Here is a 15,325-nt window from a genome sequence, read left to right as displayed (position 1 = left end):
GAGTATAATCTATTAAACTACTGAATCATTATGCTGTACACCTGAAACTAACATAATATTATAAATCAACTATACTTCAATTAAAAAAAAAAGAATCAGGGGAGTACATGTTACTAAGAGGCCACGGGCCATGTGGGTTCATAAACCTGCCAAAGAGTAGAAAAGCACTGGTACCAATAATCCCATTTAACATGCTTTCTAGACAATCCTGAAAGGTAGGCATTTATGGGCTCTATTCTTTCTTAACAGCTGAGGAAACTGAGCCTCCAGAATCGGTCATTCATCCAGGTCAGACAGACAATATGTTGCTCTAGCAGAATTAGAATTCAAATCTTCTGCGTTCTCTAGTTTCTACAGAGATGTAGCTTACTGACATGAAACTAGCATGCATCTTTAATAATCATGTACCTTAATCATGCTCCCTTGTAGATATCAGTTCTCTCCAACAAAGACCAGACCCAACATTGTCTCATCTGTTAGCATGATCATACTGTTTATCATCTGTTTGGGATCTTCTGCAGTGTTTTTACAAGCCATTTTTACTATTACTACACTAATAAATTATTTATGGTGGGAAAACTGAATTGGAAAACTGAATCAGAAAACTGGCTACTTGAAAACACACTTTATTAAAAACATCTCCTTCCCCCTCCAACAAGTACCTTCTCAAGGCACACACAATTTCTTTGTCTACTCTGAGCCTTGAATATTGCACAGAGTCGGTGGACCAACATTGATGGCTGCGGAGGAATGAGTATGGAAGAATCAAGTTAGAAGCTGATTCCTAAACATGGAGGTTTTACCCTGCTGTGACCCATTGTTCGCCAAAGGGATCAGACTGTAAAGCATTGTAATTATAAATCAGAAAGAGCAAGAAGATACCCTGATGCCAGCAGTCTCCCCCATGCATTCACCTACTCATACAGACAAATCGTTACCGAAGGCCACCTCTAGGCCTGGCAAGCTGCTGGAGCTGGGATGCCACTGAAAGAGACAGTCAGGTTCCCCGTGGAGTTTTACATGCTGCAGAGAGGGGTAGATTCTTAACAAAAAGCAAACAGGGTATTTTCAGATTGTGCTGTGGGTTGTTTAGAAATCAGCCTTGTGATCCTGGGTAAGTCCCTGGCTTAGCCCTTCTCAGGGGTCCTCAGTACCCTCATCTGGAAAACCGGACAGCTGCCACACTGGTTCCCTGCTCGTGGATAAGAGGATTCGAGGATTCCGTCAATAAACTAAGGTCTGTGAAGGCCTGGCTCCTGGGGCATTGTATCCACACTGGGTACTTTTACCGAACTTTCTTTAGTCCCCGTCAGTCGAACAAAGGGGCATTCTGGGCCCCTCTCCCTTAATGCTCACTAAAATGAAAACAAAACTCTTGACTGATATTTCCCGAGGACTCAATAACTCAGAGGATGCCAAACAGCGCGGGAAGTGGAAAAGGGTACAGAGGTTCTTGTAACAAAAGCCCAGCACCCAGCGCCCTAGAGCGAGGTTCCGGCCGTGAAGGGTGAGGCCACCCCTAACCTGATCCCTTGCTAGCTATGCCCGGCCAGGGGCCGCGGACGCCCGCGCTGCCGGCTCAGCGTGCCCAGAGTCGGGTAGGGGATTGTCTCTGCTCTCCACCCGCCGCGCGGGGACCACATGCCGCCCGACCTCTTTCTCCTCCTCCTCTTTCTTCTGCCACCCGCAGGGCAGGCTTGACAGCAGACTCATTAACAGTTCCGGGGCAGGGTGGAGTGGGGGTCTGTCCCTCATCCCCACCCCTGCCTCCCGGTGGGTTCCCTCCTCCGCCCAAGATTGGGGTCGAAGTAGTGAGAGAAGCCAGGAGTCTGCGCCCCCCAACCAGGGTCCGGGCCGCGCCATGCCGGTCCCCAGCTCCCGCAGGGCTCCACTGGACTGCGGAGCTCGGTTGTGACAGCTCTGGGTTGGGATGGGGGCTGTTCCTTTCTCCCACCCCCGCCCCGCAGAGATCCAGACGCTGCTCGGGCCTCTTCCTCCTAGCACCAGCCCAGGCAAGAGCCACAGAAGGACGGCGCTCGGGAAACCGAGCGCCCGGCCTCGCTCCCCGGGCCGCGGCAGCTGCGCCCTGGGGGCAGGGAGGGAGCGCAGAGAGGCCAGGGCCAGAGGGGCAGTGGGAGCCCCGGCCTCGCTGTAAGGCTTCAAGTTTCGACCGGCGAGCGGTTGTGCAACAGCCAGAGGAGCAGGAGCCCCGGTTGCCTCGGAAAACAAGCTGAGCCCATAAACAAAGCCACGTGGCCTCTGGGTTTTGGGGGCTGGGCTAAGAGCAGGAGGCTCTTCCGGCAACAAAGAGCCGCGGCCAGCGGCCCGAGATAAATACGGCGGCCGGGACAGCAGCGCAGCACTCCAGCGAGTCCTGCGCTCCCTGCACTCCTCCCCAGCGCCCTCCGCGAGCCCAGGACCCCACTCCGCACCCCCGACCCCGCAGCCCTCCACGCCGGGTCTCTGCAGCCGGTCCCTAGCCGACCCCAGCACCCCGAGCACCCGCCCAGGGCGGCGCGTCCCAGAGGCTGCTGGGCCGGTCCCGTCCATCAGTCCGTCGCATCCATTGGTTTGCGGTGCCATGCCATTCCTCGGGCAGGACTGGCGGTCCCCCGGGCAGAGCTGGGTGAAGACAGCCGACGGCTGGAAGCGCTTCCTGGATGAGAAGAGCGGCAGCTTCGTGAGCGATCTCAGCAGGTGAGGGGATCGCCACGAACTTCAGCTGCGCAAAACAGACCTGGGCTGGTTTTCGGGAGTGGAGCGGGGGAATGGGACGCGGCAGGGCCGCAGGAGGGTGAGGAGGGAGCCCCTGACCAGAGGGATGGAAGTGAATTGCGCAGGTTTCTGCAGAGGTCGCCAGAGCACGGGTTTCAGGGTATTTTCTCTTATCGTTCAAGGTCAGCGTCTCCAGCGTCACGACTCCTTACAGAACCCTGGGGACAAACGCGGTCTTGTCCGCAAAGGCTCAAACTTTACACAATTTCAGGCGTCCCCTGCCTTAACGACACCGGAGTCGCGCTGTTTGCCTGGGGGCGGGGGGCGCAGGCGAGTGGGCTGCGCGCCTTTCACTGCAGGGGTGGCGGGGCTCTGAGCACAAGTCGGGAAACAGGATTGGACACGGGTCCCGCCCGGAGCACCTCAAGGCTCTTCCCACGCACAGGCGACCACAGAGTGGGCAGGGATTATGAGTAACCAGGAAGGGGCGGCCAGATGGTCCCTGAGCAACCAGCGCTTGCGGGCGGACTTGCGGAGCGATGGTAAAGACTCGAGACTGCGGAGGAGGGAAGGGAGGCGGGGATGAAACCCACAAGCCTTCTGCTTCTGGGAGGACCGAGTTTTTGCACCTGTTTCCCCGGTGGCCCTTCCAGTCAGTGTTCTTTGTATAGTGAATGCACCCCCATTTCAAGTGATGCCTGTCACCTGCAGAAAGCCACCCTGGCTTGGGTGAGCCTCTGGACTCAAGTCCCACATGAGCCCCGTCAATCTGGTGGAAAATCCGAGGTCTGCCCAGCCTGATGCTCTGCTTCCTTGATAACACAGAAGTGCCGACTAACCAGTTAGATGGTCTGGAATCTGTCAGTCCCAGATCTCCACTGTTGGCTTCCAGACGGCTGCAGTTTGGCCCATTGAGGAGAGCACTGGAAGTGGGTTCAGAGGGGATCCGTGCAGCCTGGTCACCCTTGGGTGCCTTTACCTGGGGCCTTTGGTTAAAACCACTGCCCTTCATCCCCAGCCCTTAAATTGACTTCAATAGAGAGCTCTGTAACTGGGCCATCTTCCCTCTCACTGAGATTTACCAGTGGTTATTTGGCTGAGCCCTGGGTACTCAATTTTAGGAAAACTATCAAGAAAATATAGTTATTTTGACGTCCTGACCTCCAGAGCCCCCCCCCATCTGCTTGTGATTTGTAAAGCATCACCTTTTGTCTTCCAATGAAAAATTTTAAAGCATTTAATCTCTGGTGTCTGTCAGGAGAGACAAGAGCACATTGATCTTTATGTTAAAGACACTTTGAGGAAGTCCCTGGGGAGTTTGGGGAGCACTATAAAGAAATCTTATTTATGGAAAATCAGATAATTTACATAAAAATGAAAAGACCAACTGCTGTCACTAGCCTCTTTTAGGGACTCTAGTTACCAATTATGCCTAAGTTTTTCTCCTTGGACTAAAAGCTTTTATTTTAGTAGGGTAGACGCTTCCTTCCTTCCTCCTCATTCCTAAGAAATGAGGGTCTAATATTTTGGTACTTTATTTTTGTGTAACAGTTTGGACTTCTAAGGAGGTGCAGCCACGATATGCTGTGTGGCAGGGCTCACCCAGATGTAACTGTAGGGTACGCCTCAGTGGGAAGCAGATCATGGGGTTCAGCAGGAGAGGTTCAGAAGGCAGAGCATCTGGTTCATATAAACACTCATACTGTGTCTGCTCCAGGAGATAAGCTGGTGTGACTCCTATTTAGAAGAAAATAGTGGTGCCTCTCTCTCCACAGTAGGGGAGACCTGAAGGTGGTTTTACTTTACCACAAAAGTTTAACCTAGGCTGGGATCGGGTAGCTTCCCACCCCTCTCCCCCCTTCTTGAACCTCCTTTCTCTTCTCCCCTTTCATGCCTTCAGAGCTAGAGCTGTCGCACCACCATCATTGTCACAAATGGTGATCGAGATAGTGACCACCTGTGGCTCTTTGATGAGTCATTTGAGGAATCTTTTGGTAGCTCCTAGCAAAGCAGCTGGCTGTTTGTTTGCAGAGTGTTTCCCCCCCCCCCCGCAATTGTAAACAATCCCTCCCTTACTTAGCATGAGAAGTCTGCCAACTTCTTAAAAGCATTGGCCTTCTGAGACCTGGGTTTGTCATCTCAAATATCCCTACTGTTTTCAGCCTGGGTGATGTTTCTCTGTGACGTCAGGTTTGGGCTGAGTGCCGGCCTACACAGGTGAAGCTGAATGCCTCTCCTGTTAGGAGAAAACAAAAGGCAGGCCCTTGGAGAGGGAGAGAGGGGGAGGATGTAAAGCAGAGGCCTGCAGAGGCCTAGTGCACTCACTCTAACTCTACCTGCCTTTCTGTGAGGGGCCTCAACAAGAGTGGGGGGTGAGGGTGCATATGGTGTGTTCCAGCCTGGGAACACTGTTTCGGGTTTTCTATAGCTTGTCTGCCCAGAACACCCTCTCTGGACTCTGCTGGCCATTCCCTCTGTGGTCCGGGGCCCTGACCTCCTCCAGCAGCACAATGTTAACCAATCCCATCCCAACTAAGTGCCCTGAACTGAGATCATGAGAGGATTTCCAATAAGCTTAAAGCAGGACCCCTGGTTAAAAAGTTGAAAGTACGTCAGACAGAGGAGAAATGGCAAGTGTGAAATTTAGGCAGATGAAAAATTCAAAGAAAGAGTTTGGCATGAATTGGGTGATCCAAGAATGCTTCAAGGAAGTGGTGGCTGAGCCACTTCGCACACAGCCCTCCTCACACCCCACCCCGGGGATGAGTAATCCTAGCTACCTGAGCCTGGGCCACTTTGCTGCAAGCCTGCAGTCCTGCAGTTGAAAACTCCAGCACTGCTTTCCAGTATTGCTAAGGCTGAACCAGGAAGCAGGAAGTTTGCCTCGGTGCCCTGGATGAGTTAGTGCATAGGCAAATAAAAATAATAGTTAAGATTTTTATGAGTGCTTACTCTGTGCACTGCACTGTTCTCAGAGCTTCATACACTAGGCTGTTTGTTTCACCAGAACAATCCGGGTACTAGCCATGTGCGTCTGACAATTTAGGTTTGTATTGGAGCAAATTAGCATAGAAACCTCATTGGCCTTAATCTATAACTAAGCCCTTTGGGGCAGGCCACAGCTTTCTTAAACGGTCTGTTACTGCAAATGAAATGAGAAATAGAGCTTTTTTTTTTCCCCTTCCCTCCCTTTATCTCTGCTGCCAAATGCGCTTATTTTGAAATCTTTCCACTTTTTCTAAAGTTGTCTTTAAGTATCGTGGTTTGTGTGTGATGACAGTATAGGGCTGGAAGAGGTCTTTTTTTCTTATTCAAGGCCTGTGCCTATAAAAATCAAGATTAGTGAGAACTGACCATAAAATAGCAACTTACTGGTTATTATTGAATTTAATGAAAAAAGCAGCCTCTTTAAATGGTTTTGCTTATTTAAAAAAAAAATTAAATGTTGTGGTCCCTAAATGGTGGTGGCTTTTCTCGTTAAAAATTTAAGTTGTAATTTTCCATTGGCTTTGCATTTCCTTGAAATGGACATAATTGAACTCTCAAAATAGCCTCTAACTGAATATATTCTTGCTTAAAAGAAAACATATAAGCAGGCAACACAAATAAACCCTACGGCCCTTCCTTCCAGGCCCTACCTCCAAAGTCCAAAACCTAATAACTAAGCAGAAAGGGCCAGGTTTCTCTTTGGTTAAAGCTTTTCTACATTATAAGTGGGAGCGCATCAATTATGTCCAATTCTTCTTAAATTAGCTTTGGGAATGAGTCACTTGGGCTTAAAGCAGGTTATTGTTGTTTCTGTGAGGAAAGCGAGTGCTCCAATTCCTTTGAGGAGTGTTTTCAATTAGAAAAGAATAAGATGAAATATAAATAACATTTCTAAGGAATGGTCACCATCTATGGCCCAGACTCTGAAAACGTTCTACTAACCCTTAAATGTGTGACTGACAATCAGCTGCATTTTCAGGTTCTCTATAGGTGGAATGCAGGCTGTAGGTTTTTGTTCATAGTGCGTGCATGTGTTTTCTTTAAAAATAAGCCTTCGTGTGGTATTTTTACACAAAATGGCCTCACTTTGCTTTCTAAAGCTGTTCTCAGCTTTGGTACATCATGGACCAGTCAAGTGACTTTCCATCTTTCTCCCTTCTCCTCAGCTTTGACTGAACTTTCTTAAATTAGCTCTAAGGACTGGGAGTTCTGCTCTCCCTTTGTTCTGTCCCTTCTTTCCAGCTGACCTTGCAGCAGGTCAACCGGCTGTTTGGTGGTTTTGTGCCCCTATAGTTGTGCAAGTAGACAAACACACACTCATCTGCAACAGAAAGCCGAGCCCGCAACATACAGCCTTAGCTCACTCCAGAAAGTGCCTCTAAGAGTGGGCATTTCTGCAGTGATATCTCTGAAACCTAAAAATATCCTGTTCCCCTGAATGAACAGCAGAAGGCTAATGATATTAGGAAACTCAATAAATGGTATGAAGCCTGGCCTTCTGAGGGAAGATTAACAAATGACTGATGATCCATCAAGCCTATCCCTATGGGCCCAGAAACACTGGATGTATTATTGATGTCACATGGAAGCAAGTTAGCAAGATACTATTGTACTTATTGGAGTGCTCCTGGAGAGACCACTGTAGCAACAGGATACTGGAAACTGTTCCAACCCCTCTTTTCTCTTGAACCGTTTACATAATATCAATGTGATGGAGAAATGCAGGTGTACCTCCTCTTATCCAACAGATGTTATGTCCAAAAAAGAAATCAAATCACATTTTAAATTCAGCCAAGGAACCCAGAAGATGAAAGGACTCTGGTAATATGGGTGATGTAAGAAAAAAAACCCAAATTTATGTTTCAGCGGTTGGCATTATAAATCCTGCCTTGCACATGCCCACCGCATGGGAGTTGGGGAGATCAGGGAACCTATCTTCTCATTATACCTCAATATTTCTCCTGCGTCCTTTCTGTGGAAACTCTTCAGAGACTTACTCTGAAGTTCCGTGACATAACAAAAGAACTCAGTCAGTCCCCCAAACGACAGCTCAGCCTACTGAAAGAAATATGCCCCTGACCCAAGTTGAACCCGCATATCCTTCAGTGACCTATGAATTGGGCCATCTGTGTTTCCAGCTCTTAGAAATGTATGAGTTGTACATTCAGCTAGATTCATTTAGGACCCGAGGTCTTCACCTCACTGCATGATGCTGATGTTAGTCAAGAAATTATATGAAACCCAAACAACTACTACTATAACATTAACATCTAGAAATGCAGGCTGTAAGTCACACTTCTGTAAATGTTTTAAACACGTAAGGGGAGCGTGCTAGTTAAAAGCAGCTTAGGTACACTTTAAATAGGTGGATTGTATGATATGTGAATTACATCTCCACAAAGTTGTTGTTTAAAAAGCAGTTTGGGGTGGATGCTTTTGCAAAATGAAGGCACTGTGTATTGCAGTGATACCAGGATCATTCCTTGCCCTCTCTCCTCCCCCTCCATTCATCATTTTTGCTTCAAATAATATTGGAGTCCTCTGAATGGCTGCGTGTCAAATACAATGGCAGCCACTTAGGAATTCAAAAGCAGCAGAAGCCCCCATCCCTGCCTTTTCCAGAGAAGTGACAGTATTTCCTCCCAAGAGGACCCCTGTGCCAGTAGAGGCTTCTTCTGAGTGGTTATTTTATTATTTTGTTTGAAGAGCACGTGTGTTTGTGTTTTATAACTCAGTAAGCTATTTATAGAAACAGCTCATGTTAAAGTATAGCTGCAACAGCTCATCCCCTGTTGTCTGGTTATTCCTAGTTACTGCAACAAGGAAGTATACAATAAGGAGAATCTTTTCAACAGCCTGAATTATGACGTTGCAGCCAAGAAGAGAAAGAAGGACATGCTGAATAGCAAAACCAAAACTCAGTGTAAGCCGTTTGTTTTGCACTTAAGAGGAAAGCTGTTTGAAGAGCAGGACGATTGGTTTTTTGATGGGGGGAAGAGGGGGGATCACACCTCACGTGTTCAGCTTCTGCTTTGATGTTGACTGTGTCATTGACAGAGGTTACTGGGAACTTTGCACTCAGAAACCTGGCTGTGCATTTTATGGGTGAGATTAATGTGTTCTTTATAGTCTTGTTTATAAGTCAGTTGCAAGTTGAGGTGTTTTTTCCCTGCTTGTCATTTCTCTTTGACGTAGTTAATTTAGTTATTATACAGGCATACAGTTGGCTGAACCAGTTCCAGCAAGTGCTTTTATCTGGAACTGTGTTTTGAGGCTTTGAAAGTCATTTGTTTCTCCTTCCTTCCTTGTGTAAATACTAGTAACATTTCTAAATGCTGTATGTAAATACGAACAGAGTATAAAGTTCCAATAATAAACAGGAATTACAGATCTTTAGTTTATTCCAGCTGTACTGCATGGTTTCTTCATGTTATCTGTTTTATTTTTACTTTTTATGGCCTTGTGTAAGTTGTAGGCTTGGCATTAAAAACAAATTCATACTTGGGTGTTAGATTTTTTTTTTTTAATTTGGAGCTTTGGTGTACTAAATCTGGGTATTAAAGACTTGAAGAGCTTCTAACAAAGTAAATTATAACTCCGGTATTTATATATTGCTGAAATTAGGCATTTGCATCCCCTTAAATTGTCAGTAGAGTCTTTGTATTTTGGTTCAAAACTTTTTATACTTTGGACTAAATGAAAAAGAAACAACTTTAAAAAATCGTGGACATGTTATAAATTTTAAAGCTGTGGGTTTTTTGGGGGTTTTTTTTTCTGTCTTTGTAGATTTCCACCAAGAAAAATGGATCTATGTTCACAAAGGAAGTACTAAAGAGGTGAGCACCCCTCTATTTATTAAGGAGTATGTGTAGCTTTATGCCTCCCCTGACAGGGTAGGAGTGAGACTGGGAAACATTACCTCAAATCATGCCTGTCTTCTTGGGGTGTGGGTGGTGGCAGTGAGCAGCTGACTACCTAGCCAACCATCAGAGTCTGGGGCTACAGAGAGAGACGCCACAGTCGTCGGGTGGACTCCCCAGTGACTGAGCGAGATAATCCATGTAGAAGTGTGCTAGAAAGACTGCTACACCCATCCCAGATGTACGATGATAAAGCTCTAGCCTTTCCCTGGGGACAGAGCCTCCCTTCTGTTCTAAGATCTCTTTTAGACTTCAACTCAGTTCAGTTTTAGCCCCGGAAGGGTTAATCGCGAAGCAGAGCATTAGTTTTAGTGCCTGCCCAGTGGAGGCAACACACAGCTAGATGCAGAAGGGAACAAGATGCTGTAATGACTACATTTGCTCAGATAACAAGGATACAGGCAGGATGATAGAATTTCTATTGCTATCAGACACCTTGGAAAACATTTAGTTCCCTCTGTGATCGGAGGCCCCAAGAGGGTCAGTGACATACGCGAGACCACCTGGGTACTGGGAGTAGAGCTGCAGCTGTGAGTCAGGGCTCTCTATGCCCAGTGCCTTGTGAATTCATAGAGAAAAGCCTGAAACTTCTTTGGCTTCTTCATGAAGCCTTAAAAACACTTGTGATGATCACGATGAGAAAAGCACTCAAGATGTGAGGCAAGGGGCAGACAGAGTTGACATAAGTGGAGCTAGTTCTCCTCCCAGGAGTATGTGACTGTGACCAGCCATCAGCATCTCACATATCATACATCCAGCTCCCAACCTCTCCTTGATAAGCAAGTACAAGTGCGTGCAGGGTACAAGTCATGACTTTAGTCACTGATGAAAGCAGCTGCTGGCTGCAGGGCCCATCTCTGTGATCATAGGGGGTGGGGGTGGTCCCAGAAAGAGCTGATCATGGCACAGGAAAGGAGCAAATGGCCACAGGTTACCTAAGACGGCCCCCAAGCCTGTCAACAGAGTCCGGGCAGATGGCTCTGGAGAATGACCCTTGCACCCCTGTCTTCACATTCAGCGCCATGGATACTGCACTCTGGGGGAAGCTTTCAACAGGCTCGACTTCTCAACTGCCATTCTGGATTCCAGAAGATTTAACTACGTCGTACGGGTAAGTCTCTGTCAATTACCCAGCCTCTCAAGGTGAACTGTCCTTTCTGGTTGTCCTGCAGTAGTTTCCCCACGTAAAAAACTTTTTAGGGCACTGGGGATTTTGAGAAAAGCAGAAAGTGGACTCTTCATCTCCCTCCCTTCCCCAACACCCTTAAGGTTCTTCTGTGGACCCTGCTAGGATGGCCCTGAGATCAGCCCCGACACACAGGGACTGGCCACGACACCTCACGTGAGCCACGGTGCAGGCAGCATTAGCAAGAGGGAATTCAGCAGTAAGCCAGTTTTAAAGCACCTTGGCTTGTTTTAAAGACTCTGCGTACCTCTGATTGTCCTCACTCTCCTCCGTCTTGTCCTGCTTTAGCTCTAGGTGACCCCAAGGCATTCTTGGATTAAGCCTCAAAACTGGATGAGTTCAAAGCACACCCAGTGACTCTTTCCCCCGACTCCCTTTCCCCACCCCATGTGGTAACAATATTCAGTCCCAGGTTCACTTCAAGCTTGAAACTACCTGTTTGGGTCAGCTGCTTCCTGTCTGAAACCCAATGTTGGAAAAGACAATAATTTTTAATGAGCTTTAGCCAAATATTAATGATGAAGAAAGTAAGTCTAACCACGACCTTCAAGCCACTGATTCTTTTTAATTGGTTGACTGTTGATTTCCCTCCTTGGCTCCCTTGAGTGTATTTTGTCAGTGGTTCAACCAAGGAGGTAGCAGCTGTTTGAGTTTTAGGATCAGATGTAGGAGGGAACTTACCCCCTGTGGGTGTTAGTTGGTTGGGTTTTTATTTCTTTTTGCTGCGTTTTGTTTCTCAGTGCCGGGTCATTGAGTCAGATGATTGCAAAAGCTCAGCCAGAGCAATGACATTCAAGCCCCCTTGAGGCCTGGATGGTTCACCTGTCATCTGCGCAGATGCAGGCCGGGCGGTCTCAACTGACCCGATTAAAAAAACCCAGGCGGCTTGTAGGTTAGAAGCTCTGAGCTGAGCCCGGGGCCACATGGAGCAGATCTGTCCACTCTTCAGCTGAGCCCTTATCCCAACCCAAAAGGGATGAAAATCAAAGACCTCCCTGACAAAATGTTCGTGTCATTCAGTGTGACTCTGCTGCTTCAGGGAGGTCACTGAGGCCTGCAGCCCAGTCCAGGCGGCTTGGAGGCAGGCCCAGGAAGATCTGGAAACTTGTTGCTAAGACTATGAATAGTTTCCATCCTAGGTGTTAGAGGAAGACGCCCAGATCTGATGTCCTGATTCTGAACTGATCAGCATGGGGTCAGTTTTTAGATGCTTCTCCTTCCTACCTGCTTTTCCTTTCATGAGAAGTGAAATAAAGCGAGGGAACAAGGATCCTAACGGTAAAGATCTATGTCCTGCAGTTACCAGCACTATCACTCTTTATCCTTCCTTCAACTCTGTAAAGAGTAGGTATTTTTATTATCTGTTCATACAAATAGAGGTACAGCAAGGGAAAATGACTTGCCCAACATCACAAAGTGAAGAAATCCAAAACTGAAACCTGGGCAGCCTAAAGTTTACACCCTTTAGCTGCTAAAATAAGTTCTATGTAAGCGGAGGATCAAAAGTAAAACCTCATGAGAGCAGATCCCAGGTCCACTGCTTTCAGGCTGTTTCAACCTCCAACACTCAGTTTCCCCCAGTGTAAGAAGGGCTTAGGGTAACCTCACCTCACCTTCTCTGTGAAACTCAGCAACACACATAAAAACACCCTGCAGACCAGAATCTCTTATTCACAGTCAGCTACTAATATTTATTATTACCCACTTACCCAAATTACTATTTATTCTCCCTGAAATGCCCTCTCAGTTTAGTTGACAAAGTGTTTTTCTACTTAAAAAAAAAGTACCTGAGGAATCATGCCCTTAATTAAGACTCAGCACAGAGACCTTGTGCTGATAGTATCTAATTATAAAGAATGAGCACGTTCTCTTAATCTTTAAAGAAACTACTGAATGCTTTCAGTTATTAGGCTCAGAAGTAGAGAAAAAAATATTTCTATTTTGGAAAGAATCTTTTTTTCCCCTTCAGTGTTGAGAGTCCTCTGTAATTTGAGAAACGTTATTTTTATAAAGAGCTTAAAACAGTTTAATGATAGGCACCGTGTTTTGAGGGTTTTCTTCTAAGGAACTCAGGACACTTCTCATATTTTCTTATCCTTAAACCAACTTTGTGGCCTAATGGTTTCTTAATACTACAGTTCCTCAGTTCCAGTAAGAAACTGAACTAACTTTGAATCCATAAAATTTGTTTAATCTCTTTAAAGACAAAGTACATTTTTCAAAAATGCGTCATGTTCCTGCTGATTGTCAGTTTCAATAAGAGAGATGTGTAGAGGGAATTAGATGGCCAGCCCTCCTATCTCAAAATGTTAGATTTTTATCAGTTAGCACAAACATTCCGTAGAACTTTTGGAATAAAAGATTCTGAATACAAATTGGAGAGGTTCTTATACAGCATTTGTACCTTTTTTTAATTAGCTTCAGGCTACACTCATTGCCCCTACCTCCATCTCTACACCCCTCCCATGGCTTAAACACAGTTTTAACTGTGGGTTTTAAAGATGACTTAAAATCTTTCAAAGCATTCAATTAAAAAAAAAATCTTTCAAAGCAGCAACTTACCCACTTACAAAAGTCTGTTTTTAAAAATGGGCTCATACCATGCCTCAAGACCTACACGTTTTGGAAATTCCTCTGGGGAGCTGGTGAGGCTTCCAGGGGCCAGGTCAGTGGTGTAGAACTTGGTATAACCACGAGAAAGCAAGTGCTGACTAACCCAGGGTATAGTGAGGCCAGTGGAGAGAGTGGGTCTCCAGTTAACACATTAGAATCACCTGCGAAGCTTGTTCCTCTGAGGAAGCCTACCTCAAGAGCATCCACTTTAATTGGTTGAAGGTGGTGCCCAGGCATGGCTATTTAAATTTATCCACCAGGTGATCCCAATGTGTTTTCAAATTTGCAAGCCAGCTCAGAAACTACTTGGGAGCCCAGATGTTGAATTTTGCATAATGAGTTTTTAAATAAGACACGTGGAGATACAAATGCAGGAGACAGCTTTCATGTTTTAATGCCAGAATGATCTCTGACCTGGTCCTACAAGCTCTCTCTATGGAATGAGAACATGGTAACTACAGATGCCGTCTTCAGACCAGGAAGGTCCTGGAGAACCTTGAATACTGGTTTCCTGACCTGAATGAACTGATCCCTGTGTGCCATCAGATCAGGAAGGACACACAAAATAACCCCACTCTCTCTGTCCCTCTGCAGCAAAGAACATCACAACCTAAACCAATGCACATTTTAATTTTTTTCTGCATCACCACCCTAAGTCCATTTGAATGTTTCCAGCAAGTTACTGCATTCCTACCACCCCTAAAAATCTTTTCCAAAAACATGTTTTAGTTTAAGTTGACTGGTGGTTTGGCAAACAAAAGGCTGAAATATGGCACTATGACTCAAATTTAAACCCAATGCCTTAAATTAAGGGCGCACTGTTGCCAAACCCCTGGTGGGTCGTGATGTGCATGGGCAGCCCGGCCCCTTCTCCAGGTCCCTCTGCCGCAGTGACCTTGGATTAATTTGCCCCACAGCCTTCCTCTGATGGAAGGCGGCCCCTGCCACCAGGGTCTTAAAACTGGTGGTATGCTTTCCCATTGGGACTGAGGAGCTGGGAAGGAGGCCAGCCATTCCAATGCAACAAAATCAAAAGTACAGAGCTGTGAGCCCACTTGAAAGTGACTGGCAGAAGTGGCTGGAAATTGCAAAAATCCACTGCAGGGTATTAAGAGTGAGAGCCCAGAGCCGGTCCTAAAGTGAATGCTAATTAGGTTACTAGTGATTTTACCTAAGAAATGCTGCATCTCTTGGAATTCCTTGCCTTCTCATTCATACTAAGCACTTAAGCAAGCAGAGCCTGCAATTTCTGGGTGCCCAGGGAAGTGGGGGACACTCACAGACCTTGAGGGCATGACCACAGAATGGGGGGAGTACCTGCAGAAGTAGGGGGCTACCTGAAGAAGTGGGGGTGTCTACACAATGACAGAAGTGATGGAGGGTTTACAGAAGCTGGGAATACCCACAGAAGTGGGGGCACCCAAAGGAATGGAGGATGGCTGAGAGACCAGGATAGTGGTGTTTTTGACTGTGGACTCCTGACAGTACATAATTTAAGTATGTACTCTCAGTTCACGTATATACAGAAATTCATTTGTAAATCATATACCTATACAAGGTGCTAATAATGGTGTCTGCCCCATCATGCTGCTGTAGCAGTAAACTGAATTTAAACACTTGAAGTGCTTTTGAACAGTGCCTGGTCCACAGTGAGTACTCAGTGAGCATCAGTTTTTGCTGTTACTGTTACCGTCCCTAGCATCCTAATACAGGCATTAGAAAACACACGAAAATAAAAATCAAAGATGAAATAAAATATAGAGATTGATTTTCTAATGATTTTGCTACCTGATTTTTTTTTCCCCATCCCACTTTGGAGACCATAGGCTCAAAAGTGTGTCCATTTAGTATATATGTTTTTCTTGAGGACTCAGAATCTAAACTTACCCCACAACAATCCCAG

The 15,325-nt window shown here is 46.3% G+C and overlaps 1 protein-coding gene across 1 annotated transcript in view; it reads left to right on the top strand.

Moving 5' to 3' along the window:
• Positions 1–1,982: 1,982 nt before the first annotated feature.
• Positions 1,983–15,325, top strand: part of FBXO32 (F-box protein 32) — a 29,085-nt gene continuing 15,742 nt past the window's right edge. The window contains exons 1-4 of the mRNA XM_006211408.4: positions 1,983–2,697; positions 8,514–8,626; positions 9,490–9,539; positions 10,642–10,734. Coding sequence (XP_006211470.1) covers positions 2,582–2,697; positions 8,514–8,626; positions 9,490–9,539; positions 10,642–10,734 — 372 coding nt within the window. The 5' untranslated portion in view covers positions 1,983–2,581. The remainder of the gene's footprint in view (positions 2,698–8,513; positions 8,627–9,489; positions 9,540–10,641; positions 10,735–15,325) is intronic.

This window comes from Vicugna pacos, chromosome 25 (genome assembly GCF_048564905.1).
Source record: "Vicugna pacos chromosome 25, VicPac4, whole genome shotgun sequence".
NCBI classification, from domain to species: Eukaryota; Metazoa; Chordata; class Mammalia; order Artiodactyla; family Camelidae; genus Vicugna; species Vicugna pacos.
The sequence above is the reverse complement of the archived record's forward strand: the minus strand, read 5'-3'. Positions and strand labels throughout refer to the sequence as shown.